We start from the raw sequence: 27,438 nt of genomic DNA on the forward strand, positions 1-27,438 counted from the left end.
ATGGACTTCTTGGTTTTTACTCAGTGGCTTTTCAATATTTTCAATATTTTATTTTGAAGTTTTTGAAGTTTTTATTTTTATTTTATTTCATTTTTTACTTCTGGCCAGTTGTCTTTTCTAGATGCAGTAAATATTTAATGTGATCTTCAAACACAACATCTTGTATTTTTTTTTTTTTTAAAGATATGTTACTTTTTTGCTGGTGTACTTTTAAATAAAAGTTTGCAAATTGTATATATCAAACGGATTTGAGTTTTTTTTTGCTGTTCTCAATATAATTCTATTTTTCAACATACTGAGATGTTTCTTTGAGATTATATCCTGACTGTCCTATAAACAGCAGTAATGTTCACAAGAAAAGGTTACAGGAAGTATGTGATGTCACAAAAAGTCAATACAGAGGTGTACAGTATAATCTTGCAGTTTATCAAGGCAAGCCAATCATTCACAGACTGCCGAGATGATGATGATTATGTGGATATCTGTCATGCTTCTATGTGAAACGTGTAAGTGCAATACATACTGTATCTAAATGCATTTCTTTAATAATTATCTTTAATGGTAACTCACCTCCAATTTTCTATTCCTATTTTATTTATATCTTCCTCTATTATTTACATTACTTTATCCCTTTAGAGAACCTTTGTACATCACATAGTCATTTTTAACATAGGCTATGACTGAAATAAATTTAATAAGGGCTATATTTTTCTGTTTACTGCAATAATTTTAATCAAAGAGTGTATTACCTTAAACATGTGTTTTTCTTATTTGCTCTTTCACCCCCTCCCTACAGACCCAGCGCATTCTAAGATTGTTCATCAACCAGATCCAGTGATGGTAGTCTCTGTTGGGGACAATGTCACTCTGCGTTGCTTTATTCTGATGGATCACAGTGATCCAATTACTTGGTACAAGCAAACTTCTGGACACCAACCACAAGCTGTTGCAATGGTGCAGAAATTAGCCAAAACTCCTCATTTCTTTGACAACTTTGAATCCTCACGCTTTAGCATCGAGACAGACACAGAAAAATGTAATTTAAGGATTTCAAATGTCACTTCATCTGATGAAGCTATGTATTACTGTGGCTGGAGAAAGTATGAAACTTACTTTGCTGGAGGCACATATTTGGCTTTGAAAGGTTTGTGTTTTATCCCTGAGAAGTACATTTATTGAAGATTCAAAAAAATGTAGTCTACTTGTTAAAATTTCTTACAACATAATTTCAAGCTGAAAGGGGGGAAAATCCTCAGTAAATGAATGCATTTAAAAATGGGATTCTATGAGAGTAATTATTTGTGACATATGATTATTTGCAAAATTATAGTCCATGTCATTTTATATTCTAAAATAAGACCTTTGCTTAAACATGTGTCTTTGTATATTTCATATATAGCCCTCTGCATAAAATGTCTCCATTTCTGTTTAGGGTCACAAAACCACCGATATGAATTCAAGGTGTCTGTTCTTCAGCATCCCGTATCAGAGCCGGTCCAGGCTGGAGATACAGTGACCCTGCGGTGCTCTGTGCTGTATGAACACAGCACCAAAGATATCAGGATGTTCTGGTTCAGATCAGATTCAGGACAATCTGTTCCAGAAATCCTTCATACTCATAATTATTCTAATCAGTGTGAGACTGACTCTACACAGAGCTGCACATTCAAACTGTCCAAAAACATTAGCAGTCAAATGGACACTGGCACTTACTTCTGCGCTGTAGTCACCTGCGGAAAAATTCTGTTTGGGAATGGAACAAATATAAATATGGGTAAGTGCCTAAATATATATATATATATATATATATATATATATATATATATATATATATATATATAAATTTTCTCTGGCTTTTAAATATTTTGTAAGGAACAAAAAATATTTGGAACTAATATATTTCTTTTCTTTTTTTTTTATGAAGAAAATCTATTTGTTGTATAAAACAGACAATACAGAGCATCTATATGCATATTCAGTAAATGTTTACATTTTAATTTATGTATAATGTAAGAATCATTCAAGTCTTTTCTGTTTAATATGAATCATAAATGTACATCTCTGCAACTGACGTGGTAAATTAACATATTCGTTCATATAACGTTTCGTCTTACTGTCCTGCAGTAAAGCCTGTGGATCCTCTAGTCATTATCTTGGGTGTGTTATTGGGCATTTGTGTGGTTGTGATCACTGCTCAAGCTATTTCAAGTTTTAAACAGGAAAAATACTACAACAGCAAAGGTGAGCTTTTTTATTTAACTTGTCTCCTTAAAAAAGTGCTTGATTTAATGGGCTTAAATAAAAATCCCTCTCTTTGTGGGTAATGTAAATTTGATTAAAATGACTAGTAAAACACATCTGCGAAATGTTTTAAGAATGTTTCTGCCTGATCTGAATGATTAAAATCTATGGGGTAATATTCAGCTTTTTTAGTTACCTGAAAGGCTTCCATTACAACAATTTTTTTTTCTTTCACCCAGAAAAAATGCTACAAGACACTGAAAAAGAGCATCCCTCCAGTCAGGTGTGTGTCATAAATCATTTATAATTCATAATTCAAAATAAGAATGAACATTTCTCACAGTTCAACAGTTCTGTATATAAAGAGTACTTTAAAGAACTATTCACTTATAATCTGCAAAGGGGCAGAAAAGTATTTTAATGTAATGTCTAATGTCAAAGAACTTAACATACATGCAAGTTTACAAATGACCTTTTACACAAAATCTGTCACTTTTCTGTTGCTTGGATGTGGTAAAAACCCCACAGATATAGAAGAATAATTTGCATTCTCTTCTGTTACTGGCCATATTTATAACCTTGAAACCTTAAGGTTACACATAAAATTAAAAAAGAATAAAAGGGGCACATGGAACATGGCTTTTAATAGGGCTGTGCTCCTGGATGATATGTGTATCAAAACAGATGCTTCTGTATTAATACAACAGCAAATGCTGTGACGCAGGTTTAAAAAAAGAAAAACAGAACAGAAAAGTTCATTTTAAAATGTAAAAGAGTTTTTCTTTTTTCCCAACTCTTAATTACTCTGGAATTAGAAATTGAATTATATTATTATTATTATTATTATTATTATTATTATTATTATTATTATTAGTTTACAGGGTATGGTGGTTTTGCTGTTGTAAATGCTACTGTTGTTGTAGAAAAATATTTCTCTTATTTAAAATAGAATTCTATTCTAATCCTGTTTTTTTTTTTTTATAATAATGATAATAAAAAGAGGATTGATAAGTATAATTTGGAGGATGAAAAAATCAGTATGAGCCTGTTTTACCAGTGGTGTGATAATAATTTTTTTAAGACACTCATTTTTAAAAATAAATAAATACTGTAATAATAATAGTTCACAGTATGAATAGTTTTTAGTGAGATAGCATAAAAAAGACAAGACACCTCAACATGCTTTAAACTTTTCCCAATCAAACAGCAAGAACGAAAGAGAACAAGCACCTTTATTTATATTGATTTGTGTAGAACTACTGCATTTTTTACATTTAATGAATATTTGATTTTTATAAAATGTTAATTTGTCCCCCGCACTTTATTCAGGCAGGTGTTTTCACATAGAGGTTTCTAGATATAAATCTAGATTTAAATTAAAATAGATTAAAAGAGAGTCATATGCTATCGATAATATAAGTAATGAGGAGCTGAATAAAAAGCAGAAATGTCTTTACTGATGAAACAATACATTGAAGACAATAAACACACGATTGTGAAAATATATGGTTTATGTGAGTTTTCTCCAGGTACACATTAACTATATGAAAAATGTAGTACTGATTGACATATCATTTAGAAACCATACAATATATTTCCTGCCTCATTCTGTGATAAAAATGGGAAAAGGTGTTTGTAGTAGCCTTTATAAACCTAATTGTCATTAGGAAAACACTGATCATTGTACATTCTATTCTTAAAGTGTACATTTAACATAAAATTATGAAATAATAATATAAAAAATATTTTTACGTGTTTTTTCTTTTTAAAATTGTGTGTTTCTCTCTATCATGTTTTAATCTCATAGGACCATGATGCAGTGATGTTGAGTTATGCTGCTTTGCATTTTAAGAAGGCAAATAACAGAAGAGTGCAAAGGAAGGGGGAGACACCTCACAAAAGTGTGTACAGCCAAATCAACAACCCCAGTGTGACTGAGCATACTGTGATTGAGTACAGAACTGTGTAGAATCTAACAGACAGCAAATTTAACTACACTTGCTTTGTATTTTGTGATTCTTGTGATCTATTTACTAACTAGCTGTGACTTTCTGCAAATTCCATTACTGCATCTAATTTTGTAACAACATTGTGTACATACAACATATTTGAATTTAACCTGTTAAATGTCACCCCGTCCCGTATACGGGACACCTACGTTGACTATACTATATCAAATTTAATCTAATCTTGACAAACTATATATCGTTGGAAAGGTCTAAGACTCCCAAATATATATTATACCAATATTTTTGGTTAAAAATTAGGTAGGAAAAGTAATAGATCAATTTATGACAAGAGTGCACCCTCAGAAATCTACATTACAAAAGGAGTTTTGACCTTTGTTTAAAAATAAGACTTCCTCGTTGCCTTTTTCTCTATCACATTTTAGAAATCATCAGAAGTTATATATCACTTGAAAACATAAAATCTCAAAATTCATCCTTCAAAACCCATTTTAAAATCAGACATTGCATTACCATGTAAATGGCACATCAAAATCATGTTACAAAATGTTTTCAGTCATGAAATATAAAAATTTTGGTTTGTATCATGCATATTCATGTCTATCTTCAAAAACGTGAGTGACAGTTATCTGGTTAAACAATTGGCATGACAGAATTATTTTTTTTTATTCCTCCACCATCCCACCCTCACACAAAATTCCTTTAGCATTCCCTTTTAAATGGAACCTAATAAGTTGTTGTAGCACATTTGTTCAAATTGTAGATTCTACTGAACAAACAACGTTGTGTTGTCAAAGCATATACAGTTCTTGTACAGTAATTGAAGTGAATATGGTAAATTAAAGAAATATTTTTTTTTGACCAAGATGTTTCCTTCTTGAATGTTCTTCATTTATTGGGCATCACTGTCTCCTCAGGCTTTGATCTTGGTTAGTTTAAAAACTGGATCTATGACTGTTTAAAAAAAAAAAAAAAAACAAGATAAAGAAATGTAAAAAGAAGAAGAAGAAAAACAGTTTTATATATATTTTTATACCATATACATACATATTGGCCACATTCATATTGTAATTTTTTGGTGATTTTACAATGATTAAAACATGCAGAAGTGCGTGTAAGCCGTAGTTTGTGGATTTTTATGACTGGTTTATATGACAAGCTCCTCTGAAAAATTTGAAAAGCACGAAACAATAACTTTACCTTTGCATGAGACACTTCAAAATGTTGCTGGCTACAGACAGAAGAAACTGGACATAAAGCTATAAAAAAAGATATATATGTATTTTTGTAAACACTGATTAAGGATTGCCTTTCTAAACAATATAAATCAACAACAACAACAAATTTTTTTTTGCAAATATAATGTAAGCATGATGTTGAGGTATACAGTGGTTTTATACCTATTCTTATCAAATGTCTTTACTATTTCTACGATGTTTAATATATGATTCACTTTTTGCTGGTTTTGAAGTTACATTTTAGCTTATAGGAGTGCAGAAGAGCATTAAAAAAGATATATATTATATATGTGACGCATAATATAAAGTATAACTAAACAGACCCGTTTGTTGTTTAATCCTGATGCAGAGAAATATGATCCACACAGCACATATTCCAATAACATTGCACAGAAAGATGATAACTGCCTTAAGATAATCTCTCTCTGTTGGATCTACAGCTGAAAAAAAAAAAAAACAGAACAGTGCAGTTGTTTATTATTATTATTTTTTAATGACTTAAAATCACTGTTACAACATGCCCAATGAAGAGCTTAATAAATGTGAATGTATCTGATTTCATTTTCAGGGGAATAAACGGACAAGTTCAGTAGTAGAAGTAGAAGTAGAAGAAAAAAACATCAACAACTCACCTGCAGTGTTAAAGGAGGATATTTGTAAGAATACCCCATTTCCAAACTCAATATCATAGTAAATCTCCACTCCACAATAATAGACCGCCTCGTCCCAGGGACTAATGTTAATGATACTAAGAGAAAGTCTTTTCTTTGACCTGCTGATATTGAAGCGTGTGTTCAAATACCCTTTATGAAAAATGGGATCAGCAACAGCTCTCGCCTTAACTATAGAAAAGGGCTGCTGTCCCTTGATTTGTTTGTACCAAAACATGTCATACACGGTGTAGTTTTCTGCAAAAAAGCACTGCAGAGTCACGTTGGCACCAGGGTCAACTGCCATAACAGAGTCCGGCTGATGGAGAACCATGCAGTGAGTAAAATCTGAAACAAACAAGCATAGAAATAAGCCACTGACTTAAAATGCATTAAAGTATTATTATTATTTTTTCAGGTTTAAAAGTATATGCTGTCCAACTGAAATATTTTGGCAGGCTAAAATGTCACTTACACATATTAAGATAAAGCACCACAAATGCCTGGATAGTCTGGACAATCATCATTTGTAGCATGACACTAGTTTTGAGACAGTATGATGCATGCCTTTGCTGCTGTTGGCTTCCTGTTCTCACAAACCTTTCACCAGACATCGGACATTAGTCAAGGTGTGATGGAGGAGGTAAAGTGAAACCACAAGTTTCCATTCTACGCATCTGTTTCTATTTATTCTTTTAGTCTGAAGACCCTAAATCAAAAATGAGAATCTGAAAAAGAAAAAAAAAAGTTTATCAATTATCACCACTAATAAGGTTTCTTTAGCATCCAGCCTGGGACCGAAACATAATCTTAGTATAAAAAACTCTAGCATGTGTTGTACAGTAGGTCTTGATAAAAATCTATGATATTTTTAAGAATGGTGTGAAAACGAGTATATATAATTTATTCTGTTACAGTTATATGTACACATACTGCAGATCGTCAAAGAAAAAAAAAAAGTACGAAAATAAAACTGTAAGACAAGGAAGGCCTTTTGTCTTGGCTGGTTTTATTTTGGCTTGCTGGTAATGCAGATGTTAACACTCATGTCCTAAGGTCAATCATTTTTAATTTAGTGGGTTTTGCTGCCCCCATGAGGTGAGCTCTGAGATTGCAGGTAACGACAACCCTGCAGAGCTGGTGACCTGAGAGCCTAAAAAAAACATATTAGCTTCATAAGCAAGTGATTTCTTATACAAAATTTTTCAGCCCACTTGTAAAAACATTTGTAATATATAATGTATAACTAGTGCCTATGTATGCAATATATAGTGCTTATATAATAACAAATATTATATATTGAGCCACTGGTCTGAGAGAAAACATGCTGGTTTTACAAGCAAGTGATTTATCATGCAGAAAAATCTTCCAGTCCAAGTGTAAAAATATTATGTTCTAAATGTATAATGTACCATGAGTAAATCCTTAATTTGTTTTCATTTTGGTCTAAAGCATTATAAGATGATACTCACAAACAAAGCTCAAAAGTAGAAGAACATTGAAAAGTTTCAAATTAAAGATGCGTAGATGTCCAAATGTAAGTCAGAACTTGAAGCCCCATCCTTTTTCTGTTCTAGTTTAGATTAAATGTTTCATAGCATCACATGACTAGCTGTATCAGAGCAAAATAAAAATGTATGGAAATCTAATAAAACTACTAATAATGCATTTTTTACATTTTTTTTTTTAATTTGACACTAATAACTGCTCAACGTGCTAAATATAACCCTACAGTTTTATAAATGAAAGAAATGTTTTTAATGGTCACTTTGTCAAAGGACAGATCAAAACCACAAAAAGGAGGAGTGTTCTCTGTTATGACCTATTCAATCTGATCAAGGTCAAAACCATGCAGCACAAAAAGACCACAAACAAACAAATATAGAATAAATATAAATAGAACCTATTCAAGAATCAGTATAGATTCTTAATAATGCTCGAAATAAAAAATGAAATTCTAATTCCTCTGTCTCAGATGTTTTCTGTTTATTCTTATACTATCGTTTGTTTTAACAGTATTAGTTTTTTTTTCTGGTAATCCTGCCTGAAATGCCATTATCACCATTAAAAAAGCATATGTTCAAGCCAATTTAAAGAAGCACCTGAGACACCAACAATCATAGTCTCTCTTGAAATACAATGGAAAGCTTCTTATCAGCACTTCTAATTTTAGAGTATATAGACAAATTGTTGAGGTGTGGTTGTTAAACCTCAGACAGAGGCAGCATAATTTAAGCTACATATTCAGAAAGCCACAGAAAAAATACCAGCTGTTCCTGTTGCATTCTTTCAAGATGAAAAGCTTGAAAACTTGCAAGATATTGATCCGTCTCCACACACACACACACACACACACACACACACACACACACACACACACACACACACACACACACACACACACACACACACTTTTCACTTTTCACACACTTGAGCATTCAACTTTAGTTAACCTTGTAATTATCACATTAAAGACGCCTATACATTTACATCTCAAATTGAAATTTACATGATTTTAGTTTTTAGCTCAGAGACAGTTCTGTTTTAGACAGCTTTATAAAACATTTTTGGGAAAGTATTAATATTATTACAAGGCACTAATATTGCAAATTGAGTAGTAATACTAATTACGGCCTCTAGATGGCAGCCTAGCCCCGTCTATTTTTACTGCACAATCGGATTGGCAGGTACTGACAGTCCCTCAACCTAATTCATCACATATAAACAGTCTAAACTTTTTTCTTTTAAAAGTTCAAATGTCCAGTGCTCAGTCAGTGCTCAGCTCTGGGGCATTTGGTGTTGCGGCAGAGTTTTTCTTGCCTTTGTCATCCACAGGGAACACAGAGGAAACAGCCTTTAGAACTCAAGCCCCCTCTTTGTAACCCTATCCGAATATTAATACCCATCAAATCCTGCTGGGAATATTTCCCTCCTTTCCTGGTGTTGAAAAGAATAACTTGATTTTCTTATAGCATTCCTCAGCCTGTTGAACTAACAGTGGTCTGAGGCCGTGTTAGGGAGGGCGAGGAGAGCCAACAGCCACTGCAGTGGCATCCAACTTTCAATTCCCACCGAACATACGCAAGCTTATATGGTCAAACTCGAAACTCATAGGGGAAAATAAAAAATATATTTATTTCTTACAAAATTTTTATTAATATACACTTACATGAGCACCAAAGTACAAATCGCAGCATGCAGTATCTCAGATAATCATGTCGTCACATTTATAGATTTCAATGAGATTTATATATCGGCTCACAGGAGGGTTCTAAAGACCCGCTGACTAGCTTTTGTTGAGTCTTAAAATATATTATCATCCAACAGAAATGCCATTGTTTACAGCTCATCTGAAATAAAATACTTTCCTCAACTGTAATTAGCAAACAGTGAGACTGCATTGACATTGTTAATGTTACATAATACTGCAATCATCAGAAAGCTGAGCTGAATACATACATACATACATACACACAAAGCACCTTTTAATGGTAACACAACACAAAAAGCCCATACCCCCTTTCCATTTAGTCATCCATCTATTTTCCCTGACATTTCCTTGCATAATTTCTTTACAATATAACGTTGCAAAACAAAAACAAACAAACAAGAAAAAGAAAACACCACATCTTTGCTAATTTCCTGACATTACTGTTCAGAACACATCAACACATATCATCACAGTTTCTCCAAACATAAAATATCTCTGCTCTACTTCCTGTGTAATGCTTGGCTTTTGGATAGCAAAAAAGGTCCAAGTATTGTTCTTGGACTGTAAGCACTTGCTTGGGTTGCCTTTATTCAGTGTTACTTAATTTTGAACTCAGAAGAACCTAAAGGGAAACTGAGGTCCACTGGAGCTCTATGGAGTGTGAGACAGTCCTTGACCTGAGACATTTCAAGGTAAATGGGCTCCATCAGGACTGTACGCTTGTGGTCCTCGAGTAGTGGCCCTTAACTCGTGAGAAATGAGGCAGCAGCATCGGTAACCTGATGGTCACCTGTTAACACTGGTAATGGAAATGTTGGTGTACTTTTCCCTCCATGTGTGCATGGGAGTGTGTGTGAGTGTGCATGTCTGTGTAGACCTTGGTATAAATCTTTGGTGGACCGCTGAGAGCTGGGGGCCCCATTCCCATTAGTCTGTGGTGTGACAGGTCAGGGTTGGTGCTGTTGGTGGAGCTGGGCTCCTTGTCTGATATGTGGTGCTCTCGATAGGTTGTCGGTCGGGGAGGCAAACGACTCTGGCGTCTGCGGCTGTGGCACAACCAGAGCACGATGGCTCCTACCATGAGCAGAGCAGCAGCAGGGATCCCAATGATCAGCGGCCAGGGAAGACCAGGGCTGATGTGGCGGAGAATGATGTCCTTATCCAACTTGGGATCTGCAAACAAATAGAGACATTTATTCACAGGTAAAAATGGCAGCTTTAGTTGAAGTTACTATTTCATAAGAATATGTGAGCAACATTTGAGTTTTTATGAATTGAAAAAAAAAAAAATGTACATTTATGATAACGTGATATCAACCTGCTGAAGAAAAAAATTCTTTATTTATACCAACGCAAGATCATCACAAGTCTTTTTCCACAAGCTGAGATATATATATATATATATATATATATATATATATATATATATATATATATATATATATATATATATATATATATATATACATACATAGACACACACACATACATAGTTATTATTATTATTATTATTATTATTACTTAATTCTATTACTTTTTGTACCCTTTTCTTTGAGAGTGAAGGCACATAGTTTCATACAAGAACATGACACTAAAATAATGCAGTAATCATTTATTTAACAACACAAGATGTAACATTAATGTGCATAAATGATGAAGAAAAAACAAATAAGAAACTGTCATTTTAATGAAAATCCATCAAATGTGAAACGTCACTCAGGGAATTCCAGGAATCTAAATTTTGTAAATTTATTTTTACTGTGAATTAGAAGATGACTTGTTCTTTCTCATTTCTAAAGACTGTAAATTAATTACAATAATGTACTGTAAATTTACAATAAGTGACGGTTTTTCCACAGAATATAGTAAGGGAACTACTGTCTTTCATCATTAATATTATGATCATTTTTACAGTGCATTTTAGTGCTGTAAAGCTAACTAGATTTGAGGGGAGAGCTGACCTGAGAGAACAGTGAGGTAGGCAATGCGATAGTTGTAGCCCATGGTATTAGCCCCCAGACAGATGTACATTCCAGCATCCTCGTCACGTGCCTTGATGATGGCCAGCTTGTTGAGGTACGAACCGTCAGGTCTGGACCACGCGTCCCCAGTGGGCAGAACCACAAAGTGCTGGCCTCCTATCTCCAGTGTGGAGTTATAGCGCCCCTCTGTGCCTTGGTCAACTCGCTTCAGCCACTGTATTACTGGCTTCACATCACTGTGGACCTTACACTGAAAGGAAGCTGTTCCACCAAACTCCACAGTTGTGTTGACAGGATGGGTACCTGTCAGAATGGGTTTGGAGTTGGTACGCTCTGTGGAGAAAACAGACTGAAACTTAAAGCAGTGTAAATATTTTGTCTAAACTAACATGAGATTACCTATGCACATCACATTTGTAACTGATTATGGTGTAGTGGTAAACAGAAACAGTGAGTGCAACCATGGCATACTGGACACTTATTAAGCTGAGGTGCTAAATATAACATTAGTCTGGCCCGCAACAATTCCTAATAAATGTATTCATATTCCACCAATCCTTTTCTGTTATCTCCACACTATCCATACCAATTAAAGTAGCAAAACATTTTAGAATGTGAACTATATATTTGTATAAGATTTAAAATAGTATTTATAATTTGTTTTATAATTTTGAATTATGTATAATTTGAATATAAATGTATATTAACATAAATTATTAAAAAAAAACACATTTATTATAAATTATTATCATTATTATTATTGCAGTTGTTACTTAATTATAAAAATACAGCTAACCACAAACAATTTGTTTATTAGATTAAAAGTTATAGTTTATATTATCAAAGTTATAGTATATATATATATATATATATATATATATATATATATATATATATATATATATATATATATATATATATATATATATATATATAATCTCAAATGTCTTCAATTTAGTTAATATTATTCTAATCTATATTATATTATTTAAACTTTAAATATATGTGACCCTGGACCACAAAACCAGTCTTAAGTGTCAGTTTTTAAAAATTATCAGTAAGCTTTCCATTGATGTATGGTTTATTAAGATTGGACAATATTTGTCCAAGATACAACTATTAGAAAAACTGAAATCTGAGGGTCAAAGAAATAAAAATACTGAGAAAAATCACCTTTATAGTTGTCTAAATGAATTCTTAACAATGCATATTACTTATCAATAATTAAGATTTGATATATTTACGGTAGTAAATTTACTAAATATCTTCATGGAACATGATCTTTACTTTATATCCTAATGATTCTTGGCATAAAAGAAAATTTGATAATTTTGACCCATACAATGTTTTTTTGCCTATTGCTAAAAATATAACCCAGCGACCTAAGACTGGCACCACAAAACCAGTCTTAAGTCGCTGGGGTATATTTTTAGCAATAGCCAAATAATGGCAATTAATAATAATAATAATAAATATATTACTATATACACAAATATAGGCATACATTATTAATTATACAATCTTAACAAATCTATTCCATTGATAAACATCCACTTTGGGTTCCAAACTCACCAATTACATCCACTTTGTATGTGGCATTGATAAGGCCAGCAGCATTGGAGACTAGACAGGTGTATTTGGCACTGTCCTGAGGCTGCAGGTTCTTCAGAGTCAGTGTCCACTCTGGGCGTTTACTCTTGTGAGAGCTGGGCAGCTGGCTCTGGTCTTTCCACCATGAAATGACTGGTGTTGGATTGCCACTGGCCAGACACTTGAGACGCACAGAGCTGCCAACGGGCTGCTCTAGCACACGCCTGCGCATCTTTGTGAGCTGTGTGAAGTGTGGCTTCACTGCGGAGGAAATAAAACATTTACAGCATGATATTACGGCTGGATGACAAAACATATTCTGTTAGGTAGTAACACAACAGTGATGAAATGAACTGTCTTGAGCTCTTTCAGGATGCGGGCCCATTCTGATGAGCTCATGCATTGAGTAACGTGGAGTGAAAGTTGAGGAGGGTGTGTATCAGATGCTTACCCCATGGCTCTCCGGTGGGGTCCGGCAGGGTGAGATCTGTGTTAGGTTCTGCTGCGTCTGGTGGAGGCTGATTCTGAGTCACAGCTGCATCATCTGAAAGACACATGATTCGTGAAAAATATTCAACATATGCTGATGCAAATAATCAATAGGAATTGTGGAGGAAAGAGATTTTTAGATATAAATCATTGTGCATTTCTACCTAACTGAAACATTAAAATATACAGTGGCCCTTAAGCCTAATATATATATAAAAAATGCAGGAATATCTTCACATTGGACAACAAAATATCAAAGAATTGAGTTGTGCGAATCTTTAATACAAAAATGTACAAATATTTTATGTTTTATCTATAAAGACTTACTGTCAAATGATTTCAGGCAAATCTCTGCTACTCAGTGAGCAATTTAAATGTCAGCTTGTTTCAGTGTTAATGGATTCAATTCAATATGAAAATAAAACGTGTTTAAGCACCCCAGCCTAGCTTGTCGATTTAAAAATCCTCATGATCTCAGGCATACTTTAAAAGATGTTTCTTTAGCAATATGAGCTCATTCATCTTCATGCTGACTATTAATGTCTGCAAATGGTGTCATGTAAAGCATGCTGAATAAGCGGGTCAATGCAAAGGCCACCACTTGGTGAGATTTATTTTGTAGTGCTTTGAGAGCCAACAGAACCCCTCCGTGTTGAAAAAGCCCACCAGATTTTACTTGGAGATCAGTGGTGTGTGAAGCGTTTCGTGTTTTGTTTCAGAACTGGTGATGTTTCAGATCCCCATTCTTCTGCACAATCTGAATTGCTGCAGCCTGGAATTGAACTGCTGGTTTCGTCTGGTCTGGTTTTTTCTCCATTCTGTCACAGATGGAGTTTTGGTTCCTTGCTGCTGTCCCCTTTGGCTTGATTAGTTCGGGACACTTAATTACCAGTGTTTTCGTTGACTTGATTACAACAGATACTATTTAAACTGGATGATGACATGATTGAATCCAATGATGAACTACCTTTTTGCTTTATTGACACAATATTTTCCTATTTAATGCTGTTCAGTTGCTTTGTTACAATCTATATTGTTAAAAGCACTATTTAAATAAAGGTGACTTGACTTGACTCCATGGGAATGATAACCAGGCTGAACTGACGTATTATTTTAGAGGGGTTTGTGCGCTGGGGGTGAAGAAACACTGCTATATTGTTTCTTCTCTCCAGTTTCCACCCTGTTTAAGACGCAACACCTTGTTGACTTAACCCTGGACAGGAAACCAGTTAACTGACTTTAACCTAAACTGTGCAGACAGAGCTGAGAGCCCTGCTTTGTTTGGGATGAATTTCTCCGGCTTGGCTCACAGGAATGCACAGAGAACCCTCTCACTTCACCGAATGCACACACACAGGTGTGTACATGAACCCAGCACAACATCTTTATGTACATAACATTACTTATTCAGAGCAATCCCAAATCAACAAGCCATGAATCAATACTGGCAACAAATGGTTCTCACATTTAGGTGATGAAACTACTTAATAAAATGCCTTATGAATACTTTCAATATTCCAGTTCAACTAGCGTCCCCAGTGGTTGGTACAGCTAGTACCTTACTTAGGAAGAAAAAGTGAAACCAAACATTTTACAATGCTGCTGTTCCCTCTTCCATGACGCAGAGTTTAAAGGCTATAGGAGTGTCAATATGATTTTGTTACCAATATGAACATTTGGATACCATATACAGCACACTGCTGGATGGTATTGTAAAATGTTTAAGTAAAATAAGCAATACATAGCAAAAAAAGAGCTTCTTGGTGGTAGCACTGGTTATAGATGTTTTTAAAATGTTATGCTAACACCACTATCACCAACATTTCTGAAATACTTAGACTAGCCCTTCTGGCACCAACAACCATTCCACGTTCAAAGTCACCCTTTCTTCTCCATTCTGATGCTGACTTTGAACTTCAGCAAGTCGTCTTCACCACATCTAGATGCCTAAATGCACTGAGTTGCTGCCCTGTGATTGGCTGATTTGTAAATTTGTGTTACCAAGCAATTTAACAGGTGTACCTAATAAAGTGGGCAGAGAGTGTATATATATATATATATATATATATATATATATATATATATATATATATATATATATATATATATATATATATATATATATATATACAGTATATACCATATTTGATTAAATAATAATAAATAAATATAATAAATAATAATACACATTTTAAAAAAAAATTAAAATGAAAATTAATAATGAATATTTACAATTGTTTTTTTCCTTTCATATTTTTTTCTTTTGTTTTATTGTGATGTATACAGGTGTGGACTAAGCACTGCACCTTTGTCCCTGCTAACCCTCATATGTTGAGCACAAGCCTTGCATGTTCAACACAGACAACCGGGCCAAAGGAAGCAGAAGTTTTTCACCGGCCTTCAGTCCATTGTTACCTTTGGCCTTGGGGTGTAAGAGCAAAAGTAAGCCATTGCTACTCTATTCAGCAGCAGCAGAGTGGAATCAGTGGAGCTTTATATGGCCTAAAGTAGTCTTACTGAGAGCCCGACCCCAAACTCCCCGCTCTCTGGTCTGTGAACGGCAAGTTATTTAAACAGGTGTCTAAAAAGACAGGTTCTTTCCGACAAAGCATTTTATGGCTTAATGGCTATTACTATGCATGCTTCTCATGGAGTCATTTCAACGTTTACACATAACTCTCAGTAATGTATTTGTGCCGTTAGAACAGGAAAATAGCAAAAAAGGGGCTTTGAACCTCTGAAGGACAGGGGGCTCCTTTTCCACTGTAGCCCATAGAGATACATTTTAAGAGGGGGCTGCCTAAAAAAGTAGGGTTTGGTTCAGAGAGGTCCACATGCAACCATGCAGCTCAGCTTACAAATGATCTTCATGTGGACTCAGTGTTAATAAGGCTCGCATATTATTTTTTTCCAACCGGGACGAAGTTGAAAGCAGCACCTTTAAAAAGGTTCATTCTCCATTCATACCTGTGTGAGCAAACATACATTCCTGTAGATCTGTCATGAAGAGCTCCACAAGCTTGGAAAAAAAAAAATCAAAGCAAAACAAACATGGAATAGAAAGCGGGCTGAAACGTTTCTACTGATTTTCAGTGACATCTAAATAAAACAAACATCAAAGGAAAAAAGGTTTTGTTACCTTTATTCTATCACAGACGTAATGAAGATTGAAGATCCTGGAAAAACTTACTGAGGCGTTTGGCTAAGAGTGATGCTGTTTTTGAGGTAATAGCCTATCACTAACTAAAACCATGTCCGTTCCAGTAAATCAAAGGAAAACACTGCCAATGCTGTTTCGTATAGTGAGATTATAGTACACTCACTAAATTCATCAAGGATGGAAAAATTATGAACTGGTACATTTTGCACTTATGAGTGCTTTCTAGTCCTGCTGAGCTATTCCAATAATGTTTTTCTTCGTGAAAACATTACAGCGTTCTAACCTTTTTCGTTTCGTTTTCTTCACGTTTTCATGTATTCAAATGTATTCAAAAACACTGGAGAGAGATGAGACGGAAATACAAAAGAATAGACTGGGCTGTTGAAAAAAGCAAGTGTTTTTTCCTGCCAATAAAAATAAAACACAAAATCAAATCAGATGAGTAATGTAGTTCATGCCTTTAAAAATATGATCCGGCACTTCAGTTTTTTCTGTTTTTTTTTTTTTGTTTTTTTTGATAGCTTTACACTTAACACCTCATTTCAGCATATTTGGCATATCTCTATGTGGTGACTGAAGAGGCAAATTAGAGACTGTTGGTGGATTCACAGCAGGGAAAGACAGATAGACGCAGATGAGAAAGGGTAATTAGAAGTCTCCTTGTATCTTTTATAGAGAGTGGTTTGCAGCAATAGTCACATTGCGACCCGGGAGGAAACTGGCCAAACCTTCTCTGTTGTGAGTGGAGTGTGCCCAGAGCATCCTGCATCTAACTTCTGGCTCCTCTAATGAGGTGGATGAAAGGCTCTTTAATGCGGCTTTGTGATGAAGGTGGGTAATTTGCATCCTTATAGTTTAATTAAAACCTTTGCAACTCAAAGAAGGCTCAGTTGTATGCCATGAAACCAAAGCCATGAAGTGATTAGGTTCTGGTTTGAATTGCACATAGAAGGAAAGGCAGGGTGGGCATGAGATCCATCAGAAAAATACTAGAGTCAAAATGTTTAGTGCATTTATTAGATGCTATAATTTGACATAAAATGGGGTATAATATATATATATATATATATATATATATATATATATATATATATATATATATATATATATATATATATATATATATATTTAATTATTATTATTATTTCTTTTTTTATGCAAATTATACATTACCGTTCACATTACCGTTGGTGCCTGTAAGTTACTTTTTCAGTAGGGATGCATTAAATTGATAAAAAAATGATAGTAAATACATTATAATACTAAATGCTGTTCTTTTGAACTTTCTATTCTTCAAAGAATCTTGAAGAAATATCAACAAAAATATTAAGCAGCACCACCAGTGATTAAAATAAATTAGTTGAGCACAAAATCAGCATATTAACATGATTTAATAAGGATCATGAAATACAGAAGACCAGAGTAATGGTTTCTTAAAATTCAGCTTTATTATCATAGGAATGGATTATATTTCAAAATATATTAAAACAGAAAACAGTTATTTTAAACTGTATTAATAAGTTTCAGTATTACTTTTCTTTTTTTTCAGAAACATAAAATCTTATTGAATCCTCATTTTTGGAATGGCAGTGTATACAATTTGAGTTTCAGAATTACATTTTTCATAATGTCACTTTTTATTTAATTAAAGTTAGTCATAGTGACATAGTGCCTTTTTTTTTTTTACAATAGGATATAAAATATTTTTTCTTCAAAATATTAACAGTTTTCAACATTATTAATCCAAGATTTTATACTTTGGACTACATTATAGGTGTGAACTAGTAATAAAAAAAAATATATAAAAAAAATCATAAATAAAGGAATTGTCTAAAGCAATATACAAATAAAGGTTAATTGACTTGACTTGACTTTAATGATGAAATATGATCAATATTATTATATCAAAATATAATATTATTATCATTAAATCAGCAGAAACAGTTTCCTCAGTTCACATTTTAATCTTAATTCCCTCTTCATCTGTTATTTTATGCCCTTGTGCTGCTGAAGTTATAGATTGTTGTTTCTCAGTTATACTTCTCAGTTTTCCACCTGAAAAGATTCTTAGGTGAAATTTCTAACTCTGTTTGTCTCTCCATTCAGCTTAATTTCATGTGAGTCCAGACTGGTTTCAATTCCATCAAGCATCCTTTCATCTTTCCCTTTTTTCAACCTCGTCTTTGCTTCAGCTACTCACTAGCATGAATTCATTTGTGTCCATGTGTTTGTGCTTTGAACTTTCCCAAGTGTATTTCCCTACAATGAAAGAAATAAAACAAACACACTCTTGAGAGCCCAAGTTGTGTAGCTCTGTGTCAGATTTCATTAGAATTATGAATTTCATCGGTGTTACAGAGACGTATGATCAAATTAGGGCTTTAAAAGCTTATGCTTATGATGGTTCTTGTGATATGTTTGACATCAGACAAATAAATTCTACTGTGTTCTAGTCTTTTCTTATAAGATACCATTATTCATTCTACAAAACGGCTGCCATTTGTGTAAAAAAAATAAAAATAAAAAAACTTTACTCTGCATATTTAAAAGTATTCACAATGAAAGCAATAAGAAATACATGAAAATAACCATTAAGCTAAAATCTATTATATTATAAGATTTTATAGTAAACGTAATAATAACTTCCAGTGCCCAGGTTCCATGCCAAACCTGTTACATCATATTTTCACTTAATTTAATTATCTATACAAAAAAATAAATAAATAAAAAATAAGTAGTAAAATAAAATAAGAAAAAAAAGATAATTTATTATTAAATCACTTTATATTTTGTTATGATTGCCAGCAGGGTACAAACAATCTTAAAATTACAATACATTACAAATTATAAAATACATATTACAAATTAAGTCGATATTTGTAGAATTATCAGCATTAAATTCCATATTTCCTAGGAGTGCCAAAATTTTATGTAAGGACAATCATACACATACAAATACATATAAACTGATTAATTGCTAAACTAAATTAATGGATTATTAAACTGATTATATATATATATATATATATATATATATATATATATATATGTATGTGTGTGTGTGTGTGTGTGTGTGTGTGTGTGTGTGTGTGTGTAAAATCAATCAAATATTACACAAATCAATCAAATATTTCACAAAACTGGAAAAAATGCCCATTTTATAAAATGGCCCAATTCATGTTTCTTTTGGATTGTTTAAATAGGAGAGAGGCATTTCCCAAAAAAGTAACTGTCATGAAAAATAAGTGTAAATCAGACTAAACATAAATACTGCAGCAGTGAAGCTGTTCTGCACTCAGACCAGCCATGGCAAATGAGTAAACGCACGTCTACTGGAATGGAAAAGAGTTTGTGTAAGAGTTAGTAGCGGGAAAAGGTTATGAGCAAATCATCTCGAATGAATGAACGTCAGTGCTGAGATTCCCACTCAAGCCAATCCTGGCCAAGGTGGCATGACCCAAAGACTGGAAGGCATATCCACACGGTCTCAAACTTGCTGCCCCTCCCTTATCCCACCTACCGTGTCCCTCCGCAGTCTTGGGTTGGCTTACGAGTGTAATTTTGATACAATTATCCATTTAGTTGAGGTGGATGCTGGCTAAACTGCAACACATGTAACCCATGGCCTGCAAACAAAGAACAAAAGGCCACTGCTGGAAGCTCTCCACCAGTCCCCTCATAAAACAGGCAGCCCAAACCACCGTCTGAGAAGAAGCCACAGTCTCCCTCCACTGCATCCGTACACAGTACAGCCTCCTATATGATAGGTGAAAAACGCAGACAAGAGGGAGCCAATGCCCAAGAGCCAGGACTCTACAACAATGTAGTTGATAGCAGAATCTATTAATTTTGAGGCAAACTTGAGATCTTCTACTACACTCACAGATTCATGCATCCAAAAAATATTTAAACTTTCTCACAATATAGACAATTATGTTGAGGAGAAAAGCATAAGATCCCTCGCCCTTGACTCCTGCGGAGCAGGGCTGTGAGAAAACAGTATTGTATGGAGCTCTTTAGAAATAGAAAGGCTGCAGGGTCTGGGACCACCGTGGGGGAAAGAGGGAGAGGGCCCAGGTGCAGGGGGACATTTTAAAGTACAGCGTTTTATGACACGGAGGCAGCTTTGACTCTGTGTCACATCAGTGAATGTGAGAATGGTCAGCGTGAGATGGTGGTGAAGCATTTCTTCAACAGCTTCCAACACTTTCTGGTAGACAATTCCTTCACTGTGACCTTTAAAGCCCAATATGCCATTCTTACATTGCCAAATTCCCAGAGTCCCCTGTGCCAGATTGCAAAAAAGCACTGATAATGTGATCAACAGTGGAGAGCAAGTTAACAATTCTATTAAAATGCCTTAAAGCTGTGCTAATCTCTGTCTATATTTAAACTTGAGTTGTTGTTCTCATGTACAACTGCAGACATGATATTGAATAAAAAATGTGTTTCTATTTACGGATGTAAAGAGCACAAAGCCTTTTGGGCGACTGTGGTCAGGAAAAACTGAAGACTTACATCAGCCGCCTGCTTTGATAGGGGCAGAATATCAACTAAAAGCTAAAATTACACTTTCACGAGGAAATAAGTGGGGTATAGATTGCATGCACATTAAAATATGGGTGCATGCTTCTGCCCATGCTTGCCATGAGCGCAAAACCTTATACAGATTAGACTTGCTCTGCTGACAACAGGTGCTATTGAATATCATCAGATTCCTCTCTCCTGACACTCAGACCTGGCTGGAGTTCCACTGTTGTGTTTTTGTTGTACATTCATTTACATTAAGTAGCTGCTTAAAAGGAGGATCTCTGAAAAAAAAAAAAAAAAAAAAAAAAAACCTTTAGGTGTAGTTTTGTAATTTTGATATGCATTCAAGTTTAAGTTATGCCAAAACCTATCTCAAACAGTTTTATTATTATTACTTTTACTCATCAGTGTTTCATGCACTCTGACATGCACATAATTTTTCTGACTTTCTGAAAATATGCACAATGATGCACACCAATTCTTTAATTCTGATTCATGTTCCTGAAAATAGCACATAAGAGCTCAATAGAATGATATACTGTAGATAGAAAAGAAACCGATGGCAATGATTATTTATTTATTTTTTGGTATGAAAGAACTAGAACAATTTTCTCTTCGAATGTTTCACTACTCAAAGGTGAAAATTTCCAATTAGAGATAGTAAAAACTAATCAATTTAGCTTGAAAGAGGCCTTGTTGAAGAGATGAACATTTCATAAAAATGAAATATTTGTTGTTTCAAAACTTTATGACTTAGTTTCTGCTTTGCAATGGAAAACATGAAACTTTGAACCTAAAAATGACCATTTTGTCAGTACAGTGAGGTATGTGGTCAAGCGTTGTTTTAGAACGCACTGACTTTCACTGAATTGGCAAAAACGGTGGAAACATTCTTCAAAATATCTTCTTTTGTGTTCAGAAGAAAGAAAGTTACACAGGTTTGGAACAACATATATTTTTGAGTGAATTATCCCTAACTCAGCAGCAGGGTCTACTAATCTTTACTGAAAACAATGCTGCTTCTTAACAACTCTCTGGTTAACATATAGTGGCATTCCCCTCAGCAAAATTCACAGCTTTAAATACTCAAACAGTGCAACAGGAGGGTCTAATGGGCCTTTTGTTCAGGGAATGTTGGTCATTGCAGTTAATGACTTCAGTAAACTCTACAGCTATATTCTAAAGGGAGTGAACCAGTCCAATGCACCATAACTCTGAGCTCCACAGAGCTCTTGGGGATGAAACAGGAAAACAGCAGGCCGCCATCACTCCCCATACAGGAGGCCCAGAGGAAAGACATCAAGGGGAGGGAGGCTGAAAACACTGGGTCAGCCAATTAGACAGCTGCCTTGCTATGCAGAATAATCATGCTTTGCATCTGCACACGAGTTGCCTCAACTGCCTCCCCAAATGTGGCAAGTTATACAGGAAGAGCCTGTATAGGCCCTCCAGGCCTCTCAACTTTACTGGACCAGTTCAGAACTATGTCAGAGAAGCCGGCAGGACGTCTCTGTCTCATCTCCCTGTACAGAACATTTTGGCTGGAAATGCCTGCCCCACAATCCCTCAGCAGTCATCAGGAGAACCACAAGCTCAAAGCTGCAAGGATCTAACACAAACCCCCCATTGCTCCAATCGGACTCACAACAGCTATGTGCTTCTGGACCTTATTTTCATTCTCCTTCCATCCATTCAGGTAGGTGCAGTGTTGGGGGTAATGCATTACAAATAACACAATTACAGATTACTTTTTAATTTATGAGAAAATATCTGAGTTACAAACGCCAGTTACTTTGTTTTCCCATTTATTGACTAAGACAATTCAAAAACAATAAGCCCTGCTCATATTTAAAAAGTAGCGTGAAAGTAACACAAAAGTAATGTAATGCATTACTTTTCATAAAAAGTAACAGTAACGTAATTAGTAACTTTTTTAGGGAGTAACGCAATATTGTAATGCATTACTTTTAAAAGTTACTTTCCCCAACACTGGGAAGGTGTGTATTAATTTCCATTCCTGTAAGTTTCTAGAGGGGAAAAAAAGCTTCCACTACCCGGGTAAAAGTACGAACATGGTATTAAATTACAGCCCACATAAACAACTGCAGGTATCGTGTGACGGACGATATGAAACCCCCCTTTGTTCTCTCGATTTGATAATGCAAGACGTCATCAGTGCCATATGCTCCAACAAATGCTAACAAGTCATAAATTTCCATCAGCACAATGCTCTCTTGTGCTCTTTTCAGTTAATGTTACATTCATGAAACCATGGTTGATTTAAGGCACCTTGCCAGTCACGTCAGTTTCGTCAAATATGATTTGGGAGCAGATTTACATGAGCCCGACTGCCTAGCTGTGCCACAATTAGCCTTTTGTGAGGGCATCTGAAAGCTGCCCTGCTCTTTTTGGATGGCAGTTAAAAGCTCAATACTTCAGATCTGCTGTTTTGAGATGCCATATGTCTAGCTGGGTCACTAAAACACTACCTCAAACAGTTGTGTGTGTGCAACAGTGCAGGTTTTGATTAAGCCTGGATGACTGATGTGGCTTACAAATGCTCTGGGTGAGCAAAAGTATAAAGAACTGAGATATAAAGGGCTGTGGTGCGTGGTGTGGGAGGCAGTCTTTACCAATTACAATGAGTGTGAAGTTGAGGGCGAGGCTGCCAAATCCATTGGTGACGCGGCAGATGTACACGCCGGCATCCTCCAGTTCCACTTCTTTGATCTTCAGACTCTTCTTTAGAACCTTGTAGCGGCTCCAGCCCGGATTCACGTTCCGCCCATCCTTCACCCACAGGACCAGCGGAGGGGGATCACCCTCCACCGGGCATGGTAGTCGAATCGTGCGTCCCAGTTTTGCTGTCTGTCTGTCCTCTACCTGGCGACTCACCCATGGAGGACCTGGTGCAAAAAACAGGATCTTAGGTAAAATCACAGCAATTCTCCATTTTACATAACTAACAATAACCACACGCCATATGAGCTTAAACCAAAAGTGCACATTAAAATTAGAAATACTGTTTAATAAAATAAATAAATATTAATTCTTAATATATTGACATTTTTTTTTTAATTAATACCTTCTGCTTTATTTAATAAACTGTATACAGTATGTAACACTCCAGTACCAGGAGTTAAAAGTTTTCCTCTGTTTATTCTCGGCATGCTAGTCAAAAGACTAGCAGAGTATGTGAAGATTTATGCGCCCTAAAGACTGAAATGTTCCTTTGCAAGTGTTATGACACAACAACAACACAGCCAAAAATGTCATGGGCACAAAATCTGTGATAAGAAGACATTATTTATTTTTTTTACCAGCTCCTAATACATCTTGTCTTACAAAGAAATGGTATGAGGGGGAAAGCACAAGCATTTTATGGGGAATTTCTTTCCTTGCGTGCACAAGGTCCTTTTCATTCCCTCGTTGCAGCTTGCGAAGACTCCCATGAGTACTTGCTTTCCATTTCCTTTGCACTGGCGTGTGTGTACGTTGGAAGGCACCTCTCATTCATGCCTGGTACTGTCACATCCTGTTGCTGCTCTAGCAGCTGCTTTGAGAACCACCAAGATTATAAACTGAAAAATGACACTGACCCTAAATGTACTTTTTCATTCTTTTTTTTCCTTCTTCCCTTCAAGTCTCTCTCCTGGAGTGAAATGATTTCACCTGAAGTTGCTGGTTGCCATCCAGAAAGTGCCACGAGAACACGCGGGAGGGAAAAGAAAAGGTTGTTTTGGTGCAGGAGTTAAATTACAGTAAATTCCAGAATGTTAGACTGAGAAGGGCCGAGAATGGCAGAAAGATTCCTCTCTGGAAATAGAGCAGAAAAAGGTGGAAATGAACATCACAGCTGGAGAGAAGTATTTGATAGATGAATCATTCACTTAATTCACAAATGTAAGTGTATAAAACAATTGGTGGCTTAATAAACACTTGTGAGGCTTTGGAAAGGAAAACAGCTGTGTGTATATAATGAAGATTTAATGTAATCGGTGGGCTCCTGGGAACAAACAATGGATCTTTTCACTACCAGAGACAAGAGAGAGATTGCATGGACCACGTGAGATAGATCTGATGAACCTGGTGGCTGAATGAATAGAAAAGAAGTAGGTAACTTGAGTTTGCTTAAGGATATTAAAACAAACTGGTGGATACCATAGAGCAGAAGCTGAAATAGCTCATTCCCTTTCCATCAACAGGCCACGCTTTACACACACCGTACATCATGCACAGATAAAGAATGTGTTAGAAGAAAGATGTGACTCAGAGGGACTCTGGGAAAGAAAGCTTGAGACTGTCATTTAAAATTGCTTCCTTCCATCATGCACAGTAACTATTTGTCATAGAGCCATGTTTAAGCTGACCGAAAAGCTTTGATGTAAGGCGGAGAGAGGCGTCATACGTGCTGACGGACAAATATTGCCCACAACACTGGAAAAGACAAAAGATGACTGAGGCCACACACACGCCCCATACAGCAAATACATGTCTGGTTGAAGCTGATTGCAGACAGTGTGGCAAAATAAATCAACTACATGAGGGGAAAATAAGCACACTGTGACTTTTTAGGCAAAATATTAAGTAAGGTAATGGTTCATTGTTTTGCACGCAGACAGTACCATATGCTTAATCACAGCAGGCTACTTTCTGAGAAGTTGCATCTCTGAATTCATGCTCTTTGCACCACATTTAAAAATAATATTGAAGCTAACATTTTTTTTTTTTATAAACTAGTTTATGTCAGTAATTGATTTTGTTGGATCAATTAGTCAACAATCTTGCCCACTCATTTCTACCATTCAAAAGTTTGGAGGAAGTAAGATTATTTATTTATAAAAAAATAAAAATTTATACTTTTATGCAGCAAGGATGCACTGAATTTTTTTAAAGAAGCATATCTTATGCATACTAGAATGATTTCTGAATTATCAAGTGACACTGAAGACCAAATTAAAAAGTGCAGAAACTTTAGCTTTGCCATCACAGGAATAAAAGTACATTTTACAATACATAGAAAACAGCTTTTGTAAATTTTTGAATGAAAGTTTACAATATTACCATATTTACTGTATTTTTAATAAAATAATGCAGTCTTTTAACATCAGTTAGCATCAAATGTTTCTTTCATCATTTAAACATTAATCTGAAATTTTACGAATTTCAATTCAATTCTTTTCAGTCTTATCTAATTAAAACCAGGCTCTTTCACACAATATCTGTGCATTCTAAAATAAATAATTTGCTTTCCAACAGATTTAGCTTAGCGACACTAATGTGCAAGTCACTGTATTGGTAACAATTATGAATTCTGTGTCTCTAGACAAAGAAAATGAGAGCAAGACAAAGACAGAAACAAAAAGAAAGAGAGACATCATCTTGCGCCCATGTGCAGGCATCGCATGCAGGCTTCCCAGGCAACACCCTCACCACATTCAAGACAACCTTGCAGACAAGATCAATAGACTGAAGCTCCATAAAGTTCATACACATTTATTGCCACCCTAAATAATATAATAATAATAAATGACTACAATGACATGAGTCCCTCATTACTGTCTGCATCTATAGACTGGACTAGACACATGACCGGTTAAATCCCTACTATGTCAAAAAGAAGTCCAAACTATGTGAATTACTAGCTATCAAGCATGCACTCCTTCACTGTCCTGTTTTGTCTCAGACATCTTGATATGGTTTTTTGATTTCTCAAAGGATTTCTGAACAGGCCTTAAAGAGCGCAGTGGAAGTACTTTGAAGCCCAGGCAGCCTCCACAGCTTTAGATGAACATCACCGGTGTCACAGGGAGAGCTTCAAACGGAACTTGACAGCATGCTGCATGATTTGAATGGAGGAAGTGACATGACCATCAAAGGCCGAGAGGAATAGAGAAAGAGAGATAGAGAGAAATAGAGGCGAGTGTGTAAGAGAAGAAGGTGCAAGAATAACACTGAAGACTTGGATGAACAGTCCAGGTATGGCAGCCCGTTAACTAACTGCTTCTGCACATTTCTGTCAGCGTTCCCAGGGATTATTTCTGCTGTAAATCACCTGCCGCTGTTACAAATCTGCTCAACATAGCCTATGACAACATTGAAAAAATATTGAGTAGGAACTGAATAAAACACGTAACAGCATTTTAGTTCCTGTAACTTAACTTGGTGCTACTAACATCAAGCTCAAGGGGTTGATTTCTAGTGAACACATATTCTGATAGACTACTGCAACAAATGTAAATGTATTTTTTTTTTTTTGCATTAGTTAATGCATTAGACAAACTAACAATCAACAGCCCTTACATAATTTATTAATGTAGGTTCATGAGACATGATATCTCTCTTATGCTTGCAAGGGATGCATTTATTTGATCAAATAT

General features: G+C 35.1%; 3 protein-coding genes across 3 annotated transcripts in view; 1 reads left to right on the forward strand and 2 right to left on the reverse strand.

Moving 5' to 3' along the window:
• Positions 1-436: 436 nt before the first annotated feature.
• Positions 437-4,211, forward strand: nitr13 (novel immune-type receptor 13). The gene is made up of 6 exons (XM_052614422.1): positions 437-506; positions 797-1,144; positions 1,433-1,774; positions 2,125-2,241; positions 2,481-2,524; positions 4,049-4,211. The coding sequence occupies exons 1-6, from the start codon at positions 461-463 to the stop codon at positions 4,208-4,210; spliced, it is 1,059 nt and encodes a 352-aa protein (XP_052470382.1). The 5' UTR covers positions 437-460; the 3' UTR covers position 4,211.
• Positions 4,212-4,410: 199 nt separating this feature from the next.
• Positions 4,411-6,678, reverse strand: nitr14b (novel immune-type receptor 14b). Its single transcript, XM_052614423.1, has 5 exons — positions 6,572-6,678; positions 6,079-6,444; positions 5,770-5,886; positions 5,409-5,467; positions 4,411-5,162 (listed from the first exon to the last, which is right to left on the reverse strand). Exons 1-5 carry the CDS (start codon positions 6,630-6,632, stop codon positions 5,157-5,159), a joined length of 609 nt encoding a protein of 202 aa, XP_052470383.1. The 5' UTR covers positions 6,633-6,678; the 3' UTR covers positions 4,411-5,156.
• A 2,550-nt stretch (positions 6,679-9,228) lies between these two features.
• The window catches only part of LOC128026996 (fibroblast growth factor receptor-like 1), a 34,629-nt gene continuing 16,419 nt past the window's right edge, over positions 9,229-27,438 (reverse strand). Inside the window, exons 3-7 of the mRNA XM_052614317.1 lie at positions 23,692-23,964; positions 13,331-13,423; positions 12,862-13,140; positions 11,269-11,622; positions 9,229-10,480 (exon numbers count right to left, since the gene is read on the reverse strand). Coding sequence (XP_052470277.1) covers positions 10,101-10,480; positions 11,269-11,622; positions 12,862-13,140; positions 13,331-13,423; positions 23,692-23,964 — 1,379 coding nt within the window. The 3' untranslated portion in view covers positions 9,229-10,100. The remainder of the gene's footprint in view (positions 10,481-11,268; positions 11,623-12,861; positions 13,141-13,330; positions 13,424-23,691; positions 23,965-27,438) is intronic.

This window comes from Carassius gibelio, chromosome A14 (assembly GCF_023724105.1).
Source record: "Carassius gibelio isolate Cgi1373 ecotype wild population from Czech Republic chromosome A14, carGib1.2-hapl.c, whole genome shotgun sequence".
Classification (NCBI taxonomy): domain Eukaryota; kingdom Metazoa; phylum Chordata; class Actinopteri; order Cypriniformes; family Cyprinidae; genus Carassius; species Carassius gibelio.

Excerpts from the sequence above, each read along its gene's own strand:
- nitr13 (XM_052614422.1), top strand. The coding sequence starts at position 461 with ATGATGATGATTATGTGGATATCTGTCATGCTTCTATGTGAAACGT. Across the intron at positions 1,145-1,432 it reads CACATATTTGGCTTTGAAAG|GGTCACAAAACCACCGATAT; the intron begins GTTTGTGTTTTA and ends ATTTCTGTTTAG. Across the intron at positions 2,242-2,480 it reads AAAATACTACAACAGCAAAG|AAAAAATGCTACAAGACACT; the intron begins GTGAGCTTTTTT and ends TCTTTCACCCAG.
- nitr14b (XM_052614423.1), bottom strand. The coding sequence starts at position 6,632 with ATGCTACAAATGATGATTGTCCAGACTATCCAGGCATTTGTGGTGCTT. Across the intron at positions 5,887-6,078 it reads ATCCTCCTTTAACACTGCAG|CTGTAGATCCAACAGAGAGA; the intron begins GTGAGTTGTTGA and ends TTTTTTTTTCAG. Across the intron at positions 5,468-5,769 it reads CAGGATTAAACAACAAACGG|CTTTATGTCCAGTTTCTTCT; the intron begins GTCTGTTTAGTT and ends CTTTTTTTATAG.